This window comes from Plectropomus leopardus, chromosome 10 (assembly GCF_026936395.1).
Source record: "Plectropomus leopardus strain MGB_pleo_1.0 chromosome 10, ASM2693639v1, whole genome shotgun sequence".
NCBI classification, from domain to species: domain Eukaryota; kingdom Metazoa; phylum Chordata; class Actinopteri; order Perciformes; family Serranidae; genus Plectropomus; species Plectropomus leopardus.
The window spans coordinates 37,932,517-37,950,675 of record NC_142185.1 but is presented as its reverse complement, the minus strand read 5'-3'; the positions used below and the strand labels follow the sequence as shown (position 1 = coordinate 37,950,675).

Here is an 18,159-nt window from a genome sequence, read left to right as displayed (position 1 = left end):
TCATCGGATCGACTCTCCGTCTGCTGAAGCTGCTTCACTTCATGTCTGCACACATAATTAACTCTTTATGGGGATTAATATGCAGAATATATAATATCTCATAATGACATCTGCCAATATTTTGGCAATTGATAAATAATTGATATGTACATATTTTGGTGATTTCTAAAATGTCAAATGTAATTGTTTGTGATTTTTAAAGAAAGCATGCCTGTATAATGACACCGGTCTCTGTATTGTTTTGTTTTGTCCTGGTGGTTTTTGCAGAGAGGAGGCTGATCAGACTCTGAGTGTGACTCTGAACTGAGCTGAGAGAAACTGAGTTTTTGGGTCCAGACCAGCTGATCTGAATCCGTCCAATCAGTTCCGAGCGTGTTCACTCTGAGTTCAGCACGTGCACGACCTCAACAAAAAGCGGTCATCAACGGAGCCCCGATACCTCGATTCACCGCGGCGACCGCCGAGAAACAGAAACCGAGCTCCGACGGACTCGAGGAGCTCGGTTTCTGTTTCTCGGCGGTCGGAGGTCCTCGTGCTGCCGACGGAGAACACGAGCTCATATTCAGGAAGAAAAGTAACAGCTGCAGCAGCTGAAGAGAGAAAAGCATCATGGGAGAAAATCGCCGCCCGTGTCGTCTGTGTCAACGCGTACGTTTGAACGCACGCGTGCGTCGAGCGAACACTAAGCGCGCTTTATTAAAACGGCGGCGTGCAGGTGAAGCAGTGAGGGAGAGGATAAATGCTGGTCTTCATCTGGGTTCAGGCCCTCAGGGGGAAAACGCTCTCTGAAGCAGCTGAAAATGAAATCTATAAAAACATCGTTCAGAAAGGTCGACGGATTTCACTCCGCCGTGATCGTGGGCCGACCTCACTTTGGTTTGATTCCTATTTGACGTTAAACGGAGTAAATCTTCGTTCGGCGGCCGTTTGAACGCGTAGTCGTTTAAAGGCCAACAGGATGCTGTTTGGACACATAAATGTCCTCTGGACTCATGTCCTGCTGAGGACATTCATATTTAATATTGATATGAAGCTCACAGCAAAAACACCACAGGAGCTTTGTTTATGGGCCTGAGAGTTACTGTGATGATTGTGGGTTAGATTATGGTGACACACGTGTGGGGACGGACTTTATTCACTGATATTTATTATTGATTTGGTTCACTGTCTTTTATTTTAAGCTGGTATTTGAGCTTTTTGGATGTTTTTTAAATTTAATTTATTATTGCAGATTTGTTTTATTTTATTATTTTGGATATATTCATGTTACATTTCCTTCAAAATTTTATTCATTTTTTTACCTATTGGAATCATTGATTGGTGTCCTAAAATGTGGTGATGTTTATATGAAAATTTAATGAAATACTAGTTTTAAAAATGTAGCACAATGCACAAAATGTGTTCTGATGTGAGTGCACGTCTGCGGTGTGAGATTAGATACGTTCGGCCGCAGAATGTTTTTAAGATAAATGATTGATTGTAAGACAGGTAGAAACTCTGTGTTTCTTCTAGAAAACCTGCCAGCAAGCAGGTTATGGTCAGAGTCAGTTACCATGGTGACTGACTCAGAGTCAGTTACCATGGTGACTGACTCATAGTGAACGACTCAGAGTTTGACTTAACTCTCTCTGGAACAGATGACAGTTTTCCTCCTCTCAGGGTTAACATGCTCAGAGTTTTCACTTCACCTGCTCTCAGGAAACCCCCCACCTGGAACCCCCCACCTGAAACCCCCACCTGAAACCCCCCACCTGAAACCCCCCACCTGAAACCCCCCAGGTGTCTCTGAACATGACGTCAGAAAAAACACAAGCAATATCTCTTAAACGGCACTACTCTGAGTGAAGTAGCGAGAGGAGGAAACAAGCCAATCAGAAGCTGAGGAGGGCGGGACTTATAGCTATTCTCCCGCCGGCTAGGCTCAAAGACCGACGTGATGACGTAGTTAGTGTACGAGAGCAGCAGTTAGCGCGAGGCGGAAGATGCAGTCAGAGGTGAGTACTGTCACGCGCTGTCAGAGAACTGGCGAGCTCGTGCCGCTTTTTGTCTCCCGGTGAGGGTTGCGTTAACCGGACACCTCCACGAGACAGCCGGCACGGTGCTCCGCACTTCCTGGAGGACGGTACCGGCAGTTTACCGGTTCCATCGGGGCTGATTTGAGCGGGAACAGGAGAGCTAGTTAGCTGTTGGCGTCCTTTCTGTTTTGTTTACGGAGCTAATGAAGTTAACGGGACTAACAGCTGACTGAGCTAACAGGGCTAAGCGCTGACCGAGCTAACAGCGCTAATAAAGCTAACAGGGCTAACAGCTGACCGAGCTAACAGCGCTAATAAAGCTAACATGACTAACAGCTGACTGAGCTAACAGCGCTAATAAAGCTAACAGGGCTAACAGCTGACCGAGCTAACAGCGCTAATAAAGCTAACATGACTAACAGCTGACTGAGCTAACAGCGCTAATAAAGCTAACAGCGCTAATAAAGCTAACAGGGCTAACAGCGCTAATAAAGCTAACAGGACTAACAGCTGACTGAGCTAACAGCGCTAATACAGCTAACAGGGCTAACAGCGCTAATAAAGCTAACAGGGCTAACAGCTGACTGAGCTAACAGCTAAACAAACTTAAGGCCAGTATAATGTTATAACACCTGAACTTCACAGTACATACTACCTGTACTACAGTCACATGGAGTACTGCAGGTACAGTTTGTGTACTTGAACTGAGAATAGTTCGGAGTTTAACCCTTTGAAAACTGATTTCTGATGAATGTGCAAAGACTGAATGATCCAAAAATTATAAAGAAATTGGTAAACAATGCGTGAAAATTATCTGAAAATTAGGAAAAACAAAAAAGAGAATCAATACAAGGTAAAAAGAAACATGACAAACAAGAGTGACAAAACGTACTTAAATAAATAATTCAGTAACAAAATACTCAAGAAATGAAACACACACACACACACACACACACACACAAAGACAGTTAAACAGACAAGAAATGGCCTATGAAAAAATGCTTAAAAATATCATTTTGTAACCATTTAAATAGAGCAAGTAATGATATAATAATAATAATATAGTTTTCCCTAACTGGTTTTCTTTCCCTAAACATTATTTATTTTGGGTGTTATTCCTGTTTAATATTGAATCTTTTTCCTTTTCGGCTGTGAGGGTCAGAGGTTGGAGGTCACATGCTGTAAAGACCTCTGAGGCAAACTGCGATTTATGTCATCAGCTTTTATAGATGATATTGAGGACTGACACGTACATTTCTGCGGTGTGTCGTTGAGACGGACGGACACTCAGAGGCAGAGCAGGATTCCTGATTTAAAGTGAGAGACATTTGTCAGAGTTTCAGAGCGTCAGACCAGCAGCGGCTCTGAGTGTTAATACGCAGACTTTATTAGTATCGTGGTTTTCATCCTGCGAGTCTGTAAGACGATTTCACTCACACAGATTTCACTTCTGCATTTAAACGCAAAGCAATCAAACAGATCTGATATCTGAACACTCAGCAGAAATAAATTCTTATTTTTCACTTGTTAATAAATCACATTATTGTGACAATAAATAAACATGAATAATAAAACCATAATTTCAACACATGAAAGCTGATCAATTATTTGAAATAACTATTATGTGAATAGTTATGACAGAAACTGACCCTGGATCTGCTGTTGATGATCAAATCATACAGATTAATGAACTGATTGATGGTTTAAGAGATTTATCAATAAACAGCATCATGGGTAAATAATGGAGTGACATTAATATTATTGTAAATGAATTGATGTTTAGCAGATTGATATGGATGAATAACATCAATTGTGATTACTTAATTGTGAAACAAACATACAAAAACAAATATTTGATTCCCCAAAATAAAAACTCAATATCTAGCAAAAGAACAAACATCCCAAAAGTGTAAAACTTGAAGAGAGTCGTGTGTGTCGTTTATGACGTTAAATTCTTGTGACCCTGAGCGCCCTACTATTAACCCTTTGGGGACTGTTTGTTATTAATCCTTAGGGATTGTTTGTTATTAACCCTTTGGGGACTGTTTGTTATTAACCCTTAGGGATTGTTTGTTAATAACCCTTTGGGGACTGCTTGTTATAAACCCTTTGGGGGCTGTCTGTTATTAACACTTAGGGACTGTTTATTATTAACCTTTAGGGACTGTTTGTTATTTACCCTTTAGTGAATGTTTGTCTCATTTTAGTCTCTTTTCTTCTTCCTGTTGTGATAATTGTGTGTGTGTTGATGCATGTGTCCTAAATGTAGTCCAGATTGTGTATTTGAGTGTAATCAGTGAATTTGCAGCTCAGCTCCTACAATAAGTCTAAAATACACTGTGGAAACTAAATAGTTACATTCAGACTGTTCAGGTCCAAAAATGCTCCATTGAAACCCATTCAAACTGACATTTTTGATCCCACAGCCATCAAATTTGACATTTTGACTGTTTTCCACCTGATGACGTCATTTTGACCATATTTGGCAGATGGAGGAAATACATGCTATTTCCACTAGGTGACCTGTCACAGTCAATGTAGCTGCTGATCACTGACATATCCCAGACTGTCAGCAGCTACGCTCACACACTGAGGACGGAGGAGACACAACATCATTCAGTTTTTCATCTAAAAACATAGTGGCATCATGACAAAAACCTGACATTTAAAGAGTTAAAATTCTGAAAATTAATGAATATTTCATATTTATGATGAGGACTGATGATGGTTAAAAATAAACTCAATGAAAGAACAAATCACATTACTGTATAATATTTTTTAAAGCTTGATTTTGAATGCTCTTTTTTTCGTCAGAGTGATACCAGTGTGTGTAGTATTAAAGCAGGCCCCAAAGGGTTAAATTCAAACAAAAACATAATTAGTACATTTGTACAATTTGAATTTTAAATTTATAATGAAATAAAAAAAACAAAGTGATTAAGAGCTCTGATGACAGCTCTGAGTCATCTTCAGATTGTTTTATCGAGCCTTTAGATACCACATGATGAAGATGGTGGTGATGATGGTGATGATGATGATGAAGATCACCACCATGGTGATGGTGATGATGATGATGATGAAGATCACCACCATGATGATGATGGTGAAGGTAGTGATGGTGATGATGATGATGAAGGTGAAGGTAGTGATGGTGATGGTGATGATGATGATGATGAAGGTAGTGATGGTGATGATGATGATGGTGAAGGTAGTAATGGTGATGAAGGTGATGATGATGGTGATGATGATGAAGGGTGTGTCCTGTATGTGTGACCTGTGTCACAGAGTGAGTGGTGGTAGTAATGGCGGTGCAGAGCTCCTCGTGTAGTTTCGTGGCGCGTCCTCAGGGATTAGCTGCAGTAGATAATTGCACTGTGACCGATGATGATTAACTCTATGTGAGCTGTGAACGACCACCGCTTCAGTTAACCCTCGCTGCTCTGTAATCCTCTAATATCACATCAAAGATATCATCAGCTCATGCCTCACTGTCACACAAGCAGGGCTCCATTCAGCTGAGTTCCTCTGCTTCTGTTGCCCATAAACACACAGCCGTTATTATTTATCTCCAGTGGGACTGAAACAGTGACTCAGATGATCCATCGCTGCTCTGAAAATATGAGGTTTTAAAGGTGTAACCTCCGAGTGACTGCAGAGACCAAAGAAAAGCTCAGTTCACTGTTCAGGCTTCAATAAAGATCCAGAGGAGGGCTGGGCCACATGACTAATAGATTAGTCCATATCAATAATAATAGCACCCTTTTTCTCACTCCTGTGTAGGAAGAGAGAAGAAAGCTGACGGTGAACTTTGGAGTAAAGTATTATTTGCTGTTAGATCAGAACATTTTACCAATCTGAGGTCCATTCAAAACCGTCATCTCAAAATCCTGTCAGTAAATTAGAGGATGTTAGCTGTGCTCAGGGGCAGGTCAAACTCTGCAGATGGTTAAAATCATTTTTTGGGGTCTGAGGAACAGTGGAAACGGTGAAATTCACAGCTGTGGTCAGGACGACCTTTCCGAGTTTGACATTTCTGTTGTTTTGATCATAACAAAAACAGACGCGCTCTGAGGACGTCAAGACGTCACGCTCACAATCTGAGCGGGCGCACTGGCAGCCTTTTCGTCTTCTGCCGATACTAATGGTCCCTCTGGTTGATGGTGGAAGGAAACAGGTGTGTGAGGTGTGTGATGTGTGTGTGTGAGGTGTGTGGTGTGTGTGATGTGTGTGAGGAGTGCAGTGTGTGTGTGTGTGTGAGGTGTGTAATGTGTGTGTGTGAGGTGTGTAATGTGTGTGTTAGGTGTGTGCGTGAGGTGTGTGCGTGAGGAGTGTGCGTGAGGAGTGTGCGTGAGGAGTGTGCGTGAGGTGTGTGCGTGAGGTGTGTAATGTGTGTGTGTGAGGTGTGTAATGTGTGTGTGTGTAATGTGTGTGTGAGGAGTGTGTGAGGTGTGTAATGTGTGTGTGAGGTGTGTGTGAGGTGTGTAGTGTGTGTGTGTGAGGTGTGTGTGTGTGTGTGTGAGGTGTATGTGTGAGGTGTGAGGTGTGTAATGTGTGTGTGTGAGGTGTGTGTGAGGTGTGTAATGTGTGTGTATGTGAGGTGTGTGAGGTGTGTGTGAGGTGTGTGTGAGGAGTGTGTGAGGTGTGTGTGAGGAGTGTGTGAGGAGTGTGTGAGGAGTGTGTGAGGAGTGTGTGAGGTGTAGCGCTGCGCCCTCTGTGGGCTCATGGGAGCTTTAATTTCAGAGGACATTGATAAAGTCTCCGTTGAGGACGGCGTCTCTGTCCAGTCTCTGTGACGGTAGAAGGACCTCAGAGTGAGCCTGTGCTGAAGCATGTGCGCTTATTGATTGGTGATCGGCGATCGGTGCGTTTAGGGCGATGATGTCATCAGGACATCGTGCAGGATGAGGCAGTGAATTCCTGCGCGGCCCACGCCGTCACATCACGATGAAGAAGCAGAAAAACATTTCCAGAGTTGAGTTTCCAGGCTGTGACTCAGCTGGTGTTAACCCTTCGCTGCCGGTGGCTCAGGGGGAGCCCCCGACATTAACCCTTTGTGTTTCATGTGTGTCGGCAGCCTCAACGGTGGCCGCAGTGGGCGAGGAGACAAAGGTGTCTAGGTGAGATGAGTCTGCGAGGCTGGAATCCCCCGCCGTGGTTTACAGGGACTCTAAGGTGGAATGATCGATTTCACATTTACTAAGGCACTTCCTGCCAGCTCGAGGACAGATTCCACTCGAGACTTTACTGGTTTCTGTCGATTAGTTTCTCCGCTCCACCACTGTCAGCGCTCCGACCCTCTGCGCTCCGCTTTCGATTTTACTCGTGTTTATTTTCCTCTCTGTCAGGTTTCACTTTGTTGACATTTAGCATTTTATTCTCGGACTTTGATTCTCATCATTTTCTAGCTTTGTCTTTGAATTCGTCTCATTTTTCCCCTGACGTCTTTATTTGTAATTTGTCAGATTTGTATAAACTGTTGTGGCTTTCGTGCTTCCTGTTTTTGTAGCTGCCATATTCAGGTTTTATTTGAAAGATGTTGATTTGACTTTCCTGTAGTATTAATTTATTTGTTCCTGTAAAATAGAAAAAAAACCCTAAAACCTCAGTCTCCTTTCAGGTGTACTGAAATATTTCCCTTTGGTTCCCAACCTCTGGCTTAGGGCCCTGAGTGGCTCCTCAGATCAGTCTGATGGTGATTAAAGAGTTAAATGAATGTAGATCATTGTTGTTCATGTAAGATGCTGATGGATGAGTGGGGAGGTCGACTCATGTCCTCACGTCTTCGCTTTAAGGTCAGACGGCAGCGAGAGAATCAAGCCATCGCACACGTTCACATTTTCATATTCACATTATTTTGGCAGCATTCAGGAAATAGATTGGTCCGCAGGAGCACAATGGCTCACATTATGTTTCTGTTTCCAATCAGATTCTTATTTTTGACACATTTGCAAGCCGACGCTGCGCCGGGCGGCGTGCGGCGGTATCTGTGCTGCGGCAGCTCATTTCCTGGTCCTGATAGCAGAGCGGAGCAGATATTGAGTGATTGAGCGTCTGTGGGCGCCGCTGAGTGCTGCGGCACAAACATTAGCTCCCATTGTGGGCAGCTAAATGGAGGGCGGACTGGAAATCACTGGGAGGGGATTCAGTGGAAGGACAGACAGACGTCCACTTCCTCCTCCTCACATCATAATGGACTGCTGGTGTCTATCAGGACGCGGTGTGCTGCCGCCGCTGCTGCTGCTGCATATTAACACTTCTGTGGTCTGTAGCTGCAGAGTAAACTTTCTGCAACAATAGTTTTCCATTTCCACTCCGCTGCTCGCCTTACATTTAATGCTCCATTTATTTCTTACAAATCTACACACAAAGAAAGAGCTGCACTATTGTCATCAGGGGCCCCCGAGAGGCCCCGCACCTCAGGTTGGGAACCTCTTCTCTGCAAATGTCTCCTGCTGACATCCAATTCAGTGTTTGCTTTAAAAAACAGATAATAATAATAATAATAATAATAATAATGATGATAATAATAATAATGATAATAATAATGATGATAATCCATCCATCCATTCATTCATTCCGCTTATTAGGGGTCGGGTCGCGGGGGCAGCAGCCTAAGCAGTGAAGCCCAGACTTCCCTCTCCCCAGCCACTTCGTCCAGCTCTTCCTGGGGACCCCTAGGCGTTCCCAGGCCAGCTGTGAGACATAGTCTCTCCAGCGTGTCCTGGGTCTTCCCCGGGGCCTCCTACTGGTGGGACGTGCCCTGAACACCTCACCAGGGAGGCGTCCTGGAGGCATCCTAATTAGATGCCCGAGCCGCCTCATCTGGCTCTTCTCAACGCAGAGGAGCAGCGGCTCTCCTCCGAGCTCCTCCCGGATGACCGAGCTTCGCACCCTATCTCTAAGGGAGAGCCCAGGCACCCTATGGAGGAAGCTCATTTCGGCCGCTTGTACCCGCGATCTCGTACTTTCGGTCACTACCCAAAGCTCGTGACCGTAGGTGAGGGTAGGAACGAAGATCGACCGGTAAATCGAGAGCTTTGCCTTTCGGCTCAGCTCCCTCTTTACCACGACAGATCGGTGCAGAGTCCGCATTACTGCAGACGCTGCACCGATCCGCCTGTCGATCTCCCGCTCCATCCTTCCCTCACTCGTGAACAAGACCCCAAGGTACTTAAACTCCTACACTTGGGGCAGGATCTCGTCCCTGACCTTTTCTGGCTGAGAACCATGGCCTTGGATTTGGAGGTGCTGATTCTCATCCTGGCTGCTTCACACTTGGCTGCGAACCGATCCAGTGAGAGCTGAAGGTCACGGCCCGATGAAGCCAACAGGACCACATCGTCTGCAAAGAGCAGAGACCCAATCCTGAGGTCACCAAACCGGACACCCTCCACACCCTGGCTGCACCTAGAAATTCTGTCCATAAAAGTTATGAACAGAATTGGTGACAAAGGGCAGCCCTGGCAGAGTCCAACCCTCACCGGAAACGAGTTCGACTTACTGCCGGCAATGCGGACCAAGCTCTGGCACCGGTCATACAGGGAACGGACGGCCCGTATCAGGGTGTCCGAAACCCCATTTTCCCAGAGAACCCCCCACAGGACTCCCCGAGGGACATGGTCGAATGCCTTCTCCAAGTCCACAAAACACATGTGGACTGGTTTGGCAAACTCCCATGCACCCTCAAGGATCCTGCCAAGGGTCCAGAGCTGGTCCACAGTTCCACGACCAGGACGAAAACCACATTGCTCCTCCTGAATCCGGGGTTTGACTGTCCGGCGGACCCTCCTCTCTAGTACCCCTGAATAGAACTTAATAATGATAATAATAATTTTATGTTAAAAAGTGTTGCAGAAAGTAAGATAAGATTAAACAAGAGATCAGATGCAAGGGCAGTACAGATGATGATGAGAAATACAGATCAGAAAATACGAATAAAAATAAATACAGTAAAAAGGATAAATAATCATGATGATAATGATAATAATAATAATGATAATAATGATAATAATGATGATGATGATTAGCAGGAGTGAGACAGTATGAAAAGAAAAAATAAGAATTTAAAATGTTAAAAAAAAGCAACCTGAAATGATTCTTCACAAGCTGCATTATTCTCTCCACTATGAGTCAAACAAATATCTGCAGCTTCAGTTGTATTTCTACAGCGGCCCAGTATTTGCCTCCATCCCTCTGTCCTTAAAATCTCACAGCAGATAAGGAAGCAGTAAATCAATGATTACATCAAATAACTGGTTAAAAATGTCTAAACCTGGATCTGAAGGTTGCTGTTGGAAAGGAGGTGAACAGAGTGTGGATGTGTCTCTGGATTTGATTCTGTTGTGGCGTCGTGAGACTGTGACTGAGTCTTTCTGCTGTTGTGACTGTTCATTTTGTTCCAGTACTTTTAAAATTATCTCCCTCAGATTTTTATTGTAATTATTTTTATTCTATATTTCTGTTAAGTGTTGCAGTACGCTGCCTGATTTCTATCTTGAGTCTTTGACAGATTAATATTGGATGTTTTTGACATTATTTTAAGGTATAGTTTAATATTTGGTGCCTGTTTTATTGATGTTGTTTTCATTAAAGATCTTTTTAAAGCCTTCAATTTTTTAGTTAAATGTAATTAGATTTTTATAGAATTAAGAAGACTAATTTAAAGGAGCATCATGAAATGTTAAAAGCAGAGGATAGCACTTTGAAACACTAAAATCAGTTATTTCCTGGATAGAAGCAACAAACCAAACAGAAATTGAAACGACTGTAAACAGATAAATGGAGTGAATGATGTCGGTATGATCTTCCTGTTTTCACCACACTGCTGAGTGTGTCATTATGGGTAATATTGTCCTGTCTCTCACCCCCTTTTTCCTTTACTGTGCTGCTGTATTAACTTTATTAGTTATATTTTTATGTGAATCATTACCTGCACATACAAAAAACACAAATTGACAGTACAAAAACACCCATTCACATTACCAACAACCCAAAAATTAACAGACTTTAAAAAAAATATTTTTGGAAAAACAAGGGATAAATAAATAAATAAAAGAGGTTCAAAACGTACTCATCCCCGTCTCAATGATGGTTCAGATAACCCCCATCAGCTCCCTCTTAAGATTTATAAATGGCCTATAATAATATTTATAATAGGTATAATAATAAATATGTATATTGGGTGTCCTCTGTTCAGTTTGTCTTTGCCACACTGTCTGGTGGCGCTCTGCTTATTTCTCTCTGCATCTTTTTTTTTTTTTTTTTTAAATATTTTTTTTTGGGCGTTTTTGCCTTTTAATGGATAGGACAGCACAAGTGTGAAAGGGGGAGAGAGAGAGAGGGGGTGACATGCAGCAAAGAACGGAGGCTGGAATCGAACCCGCGGCTGCTGCGGCGAGGGCACAGCCTCCATACATGGGGTGCTTGCTCTACCAGACACCCCCTCTCTGCATCTTTAACCAAGTGTAGTTTATTCTGAGGATTAATGGAATCTAAAAACAAGAGCAGAGAGCCCCTCACATCATCTCTCATTCATGAGCTGGCTGACTGTTAAAATGGTCGTACATTTTTATATCATACTGAATTTGAACTCTCAGTAATTTCTCTGCCTTCAGTTCAGATGTGTCGGTGCGACCTGAGTTTTTACTTTTTCTTGTTCAGTCATCCTGACTTTAACTTTGTCCATGTTCTGTTGTTGGCTCACAGAAACAGATGCACCTACTTTAATTATTTTCCTCTGTTAAATACTGTTTTCTGCTGTGGACAGAGATTACATTTATTATCCATGAATCTGCCAAAAATAAAGTTTAAACAAGATGGAAAAACAAAGCAAATATTCACATCCAAGAAATATGAATCTGCCAGTTTTAGGCATTTTTCCTAAAAAGAAAAAACCTTGAAAATAAAAAAACTATTGTTTTATGATAGTGTATTATTGTCCTGTTTTCAGCCACAATGTTTTAACAAGAGGAACACGTCCATACAATATATCAATAAATCTATTATCAGGATTTCCGCAGTCATAGAATAGCTCCAATGCACTCATGGAATTTCACGTTTCAGGCCTGGAAAGTCATGGAATTTTGTTGAGTGTAATGAAATAGTTACAGTAATAAAATGTAGATGCCCCTCCACATAATAAAACATGAAAACAACTCAATTTTACGAAGCCAACAATGTAATGTAGTTCTGATGTGTATTTATGTGCCAAGTTTTATTTACCATCACATAGTTTTCTTAATTTTATCCCAACATTCATCTCTCCCCCTTCATGTCTGTCAGCCAGCTCAAATTATCTTTAGATAGAGTTTAAATCTGAAATGTTTAAGAAAAAAATGCAGGCAAAGGGAAAAGGAAAAACCAGAAATAAGGGCCCTTAAAGTCATGGAAAATGTTTGATATTTATTCCATGAAAATGTGTGGGAATTGTATATTATATGTGACAACGCCTCAAATTTATATTAATCAATTTTCCATGCAAAGATCAGTAAACAGTGAAAATGAACATATGATTTTACTGTATATAAATTTAACATATACGTATATATACGATATATCTCACAGTTACAGTCTGCTTACAAAGAGAGAAATTTGAAGGATGTGGATAAAAATCTAATTTAAAGCACCACAGCTGATCAATATGATCATAACCTGTCTTTCCTCAGGCTCCCAGTGTCCTGCTGCTGGAGGCCTTCTACGGCGGCTCCCACAAACAGCTGATCGACCTGCTGCAGCAAAACATCGACCGCTGCGCCGTCTTCAAGCTGCCCGCTAAGAAATGGCACTGGAGGGCGAGAACGGCGGCGCTGCACTTCAGCCAAACTATCCCCACCTGTACTTCATACAGGTGAGACTCACACAGGTAACATCACACAGGAACATGTGAATAAAGTGAATAAAAGAGACACTCACACATGTTCACACTCTTTAACAGGTTAACATGCATAATGTTCGTTTATGTTAACATTCATAAACGTAATGTTCGTAAAAGTTAACATTTTTACACATAACATTCGTACAGGTTAACATTTATACATGTAATGTTTGGATACGTTAACATTTGTGCGCAACATTCTTACAGGTTAACAGTCATACACCTGATCTTTGTAAAGGTTGACACGTATACACAATGTTTGTAAATGTTAACATTCATATATGTTACATTTGTAAATGTTAGTGTTCATATACAAAATGTTTGTAGAGGTTAACATTCATACTCATGTTTAATTGTTAACAGTGATACACATAAGTTTATAAATGCTTACATTCATATATGTATCATTAGTACATCTTAACATTCATAATGTAATATTCATAAATGTTAACATTTCTATATGAATGTTTCTAAATGTTAACATTCATACAGGTAACATTTGTAAATTCTGACATTTTTACACAAAATGTTTGAAAATGTTAACATTCATATGTGAACTGTTTATAAATGTCCTCATCCATACACAAGTTTGTAAATGTAAACACATAATAGTCGTAAATGTTATCATTCATACGTGTAACACTTGTGACATGACGCCCGGACTGGTAATGCTGGCACATTTCTGCAGGTTACCAGTGGTACAGGTGACGCTCACACTGACCATCTTATTGATTTCTGGATGTGCTGAAAGCGACTCTCAGGTTTAAAAGGATAACTTCATATTTTAGTCAGATTGGAGCTCAAACAGTGAAGTGCTGAGGAGGAGGAGGAGGAGGAAGATTTGACTGAAGCTGATGAGTCAAATCTGATGGTATCAGAGATTAAAGGTCAAACAGACCTGATGCTTCACCTCCGATCTATGTGTGATTGTTCATCCCCAACAGTGTGACTGATTCTCAGAGTGAGATTTCAAAGGGCATCAAGCACAAACATCATTCACTGTTTCACTTAGTCGCCTGTTTATTTCCTCCCGAACGGCTCCACTTCAAATATTCACATCGATGTCGTCACACCCTCAAGCTGTCTCCTGTTTAAAAGTTTGGGAGTTTGCTCTGCGTGTGGTCAGAATTCAAATTTCTTCAGCAGCAGAACGATCCTCTTTTTCAGAGCCAGAGATCTGACGAACCAAGCTGAGACAGTGAGTCATGTTTTAATCAAAGCTTCCCCAGTGTCACACCATCAGACCCTGAGCAGGAACAGGTACCTGATGGACTGAGAAGGACCAGTTTCTGAGCTGAGGGATCAGTTGTGAAACACATCAGAGTTCAGTAGAAACACATCAGAGTTCAGTAGAAACGGTGTGAGTGTGAGTTAGCGCAGGTTAAACCAGATGAGTCCTCTGTGTGGATTTACTCCAGGAGGTCCTCAGACTGTTCTTGGCAGTGCAGAGAGTAAAAATAGAGGAGACTCATCTGGTTTAAATCAGACTGATTCTGCTCCTCCTCTGACCTGAAGACAGATCCAGCAGGGCCAGGAAGTCAGCCCAATCCTGGTCTGAGGGGCTCGCCGTCATCAGCCACGACCACAAAGAGACCACATCAAATTGATTTAAGGGGGATGGGAGGGCCAGGGGGACTGGGGGGACGGGGTCAGTCAGGGAGAGCTTTTAAAGACTTTAGAGATGATGTAGTTAATGGTACAAGATCAGAGGACTGCAGGATCACCCACTAGGGAAGACCTGGTCCTGTGCGTGTGTGTGTGCGTGAGAGGGATTTCATGGATCATGGCTGTGCCTGGATCGTGGTCTTGGTTGTGCTGTTGCTGTGGTCCTGTCTGAGGCTGCACCTGTGTCGTGGGCCTTGGTTACATTGATGCTGTGATGCCAACTTCTACTGTCATTACTATGATTTAAATCCCGTCATAAATTACATTTATTTATTAATTTTGTCTATCACTATTGTTATATGATATGTTTTTGTTACTGTTATCGCTTTGCATCTCTCCTCCTCTCTCTTTCTCTTTCCTTTATGTCATTACTGTTTAATTGTTTTTTACGACGTCCGCCCTGGATGAGGGATCTCTCCTCAGTTGCTCTTCCTGAGGTTTCTACCATTTTTTTTCCCGGTTTTTGTGGACCTCCACGCTGACTCCATCTGTGGTTCTCAGCAGGTTTCTGGTTTCTTTACAGTTAATTTTCTTTCTGTAAAGTCATATTTGTTTGTTTTGTCCTCAGAGTCCTGTTCAGCAGCTCAGTCCTGAACCTGTGTGAGCTGGTGGCTCTCAGACCAGATCTGGCCCACCTCAAGAAGGTACTGTACTTCCACGAGAACCAGCTGGTTTATCCGGTCCGCAAAGACCAGGAGAGAGACTTCCAGTATGGATACAACCAGATCCTCTCATGGTAAACATGATCCACCACATCCTCTGATAGTAAACATGATCCAGCAGATCCTCTGATGGTAAACATGATCCAGCAGATCCTCTGATGGTAAACATGGTCCAGCAGATCCTCTGGATCTTTGGTTAACGAGCTGCGGTGCCTTGTTTGGTTAACGTGCTGCTGTGATGTGTTTGGTTAATGAGCTGTTGTGACATGGTGCGTTGTCTAACTGGAGAGTGTCTGGTCGTCATTAATCAGACGTCTGGCAGCACGGAGCACAAGAGTGATGGTTGTTGATCTTAAGGGCAGCTTGTCAATAAGTCTGAGTCCTCTAACTTTGTTACAGCAGCATCTAATAACAGCCGATCATTAAGAGACTCTGATTGGATCGAAGCCACATGACTTCATTTCAGTTAGAGGGAGACGCAAATCAGCCTCCTCTGCAGATCTCTGCTTTACTGTCCATATCAAATTACATTAAAGAAACTGTGTGTTTATGCCAGATCTGTTCATTACAGCTGTAGTAAAACAAAATCATACTGGCTGATTTATTAGCTAATCAGTAAATATTTAAAAAAAAAAAATAATAATAATAAAGTGTAAGCTCCCGTAGAAAAATTGTCTGTTAAAGAGAAGTTTAACACTGTTGTATCAGATTCCATCATAATTCTTTAATAAAACAGATCTGACTGAAACATTAAACTTATTGGTAGAATATTAGAAATCTACTCATTGAGGCTGGTGTACTATAAATAGTAGTAGTAGTAGTAGTAGTAGTAGTAGTAGTAGTTTTATTCACTTATCATTGGGGCTGGCTGTAGGCGTGGGCAGAGGGGGGCTCAGTCCAGCCTACAGCCAAATTTCAGGCTTGCCCACCCAATCAAAAGTTAAGGGAAAACATTTATCCAATTGAAAAATAGAACAGACTACACAGTATCGTTTCTTATTGATGACTGGGTGGGCAGCCTACAGCTCAACCAACCAAGACGTTAGCATCGCACTGGTTCCCTCGTCAAAAACCTTATGGGATATTTGAATGTGATTTTTGGTTATCGCCAAAAATAAGCTCTGTGGCGAACACAAGTTTTGTTCAGCGTAATAATCTTCACAGATGAACTCCACTTTTGTGTGTTTTCAAGCGTAAATAAAATTGCCAGAAGCAAAAAGTTATTGTTAGGCTATACAGGAACTACATTGCATTCGCACGTATTAAACGTCACCACTACACTTTAAAAACACTCTAAAACATGATCGAAAAATATTTTAAAAAGATAAATGTACAAGTTCGAGTCCAAGTCTGTAAAGTTGCGAAGCGGACAAGTGGGTTTAATGAGTTTCTGTGTCCGGTGTGACGACGTCTAACATCTCCGACAAACACTGTAGTCCCATTAAGCCACTTGGTAGAAATCGCCTTTTTTAAGACGAGTGCAACCTTCAAAGTTCAAAAATCGTGTTTAAGCAGACGTGATTTATGTTGCAGAACAAAACATCTCAATATCTTTAGCCTGTGTTAACCACGGACCTTATTTAGGGCATTTTACCGAAAACCCATTCAAAAATCCTATAGACTTTTGGACGAGGGAACCGGGAGTGCTAAGAGGCGGACGGACTTCCGCGTTTTAGGACTCATTACGTCACCAGTCTGTTAAGTTGTCATCATCATTTGTTTTGTGTTCTCTAAGCTTCACTCAAACAGTTAGCTCACTTAGCTCACATAGCCACTCTGTCTGTTTACTGTCCACGGTCTTTGAGCTGCGGGGAAATATACGACCCTCCTCGGTCGGGGTCTCTGTTCAGCAGCGCCGCTCTTCCACTCTCCATCAGTATTCTACGGCTTGTTGTTGCGTTCACGGGCGAGACGAACACACGCACATTGACACTAGACATCCACTGAACGAAGGAAACAGCAAGCAAGACAAAAATGATTGTCTCTTATATGATGTAATTAAAAAGATCAAACCGTACATTCATCGTGGCTCGCTCCCTCTCTCTGGCTGTACGGGTAACCCGGGCGTGGCGGGAGGATGACCGAGCACTGGTCTGCGTGTCTCTGGGGCTCCTGCAGAGCAGCCGGCCCGGTGCAGCAGCGGCCCGCATCACGTTACCTGCACACACACTGAGCAAGGCAGAGCCAGTAAAACACACACTTACACACACGCTAAGCAAGATCTAATCAGCTTAAGTGTAAAGGGCGGGAGAGAGAGGCCAGAATCAAACCCGCAGCCGCTGTGGCGAAGACACATCCTCTGTACATGGGGCACTCGCTCTGACCATCGAAGCACGAGGCATCCCGACTTACAAACATCTCTAAAACCACATCTACACTTCTGAAACTTACTGTCACCATCACCGGGACGGACACGTTTGGTCTCCCCGCTCGTGCTCGTTGTCGTATTATAGGTCGTCGCTCGTTCTCTCTCTCTTGCTGCACATGCTGTCTGGAAACAAACTGAGACAGCGAAGTCTCAAAACAGTCAGAGAGGCAGTGCGCTGTGGCTCTGTGTTTTCAACCCGTACTGAAACTTCTGTTTTGACTTTGGAGCACGAGGACAGGGTGCGCTTGATTTACAAAATAAAAGACAAAATGGGAGCAACATTGTTAGACTCATCATGCTGCACATAATGGTTTTATCTCAATCATCTTGTTTTAAATATTGAGGGAAGCCAAAATCGTTATCAAAATTAAAATCCAATTAATCGCCCAGCCCTAGGTGACCTGCTGTAGCGTTAGCTGACTTGTTTTAGTGCTGGCTGATGAGTTGTAGCATTAGCTGACTTGTGGTAGCGTTAGCTGACCTGTGGTAGCGTTAGCTGACCTGTGGTAGCGTTAGCTGACCTGTTGTAGCGTTAGCTGACCTGTTGTAGCGTTAGCTGACCTGTTGTAGCATTAG

The 18,159-nt window shown here is 42.6% G+C and overlaps 1 protein-coding gene across 1 annotated transcript in view; it reads left to right on the top strand.

Moving 5' to 3' along the window:
* The first annotated feature begins 1,866 nt into the window (after positions 1-1,866).
* The window catches only part of qtman (queuosine-tRNA mannosyltransferase), a 32,746-nt gene continuing 16,453 nt past the window's right edge, over positions 1,867-18,159 (top strand). Inside the window, exons 1-3 of the mRNA XM_088083833.1 lie at positions 1,867-1,994; positions 12,680-12,861; positions 15,122-15,289. Of these exons, the coding sequence (XP_087939959.1) occupies positions 1,983-1,994; positions 12,680-12,861; positions 15,122-15,289 (362 nt within the window). The 5' untranslated portion in view covers positions 1,867-1,982. The remainder of the gene's footprint in view (positions 1,995-12,679; positions 12,862-15,121; positions 15,290-18,159) is intronic.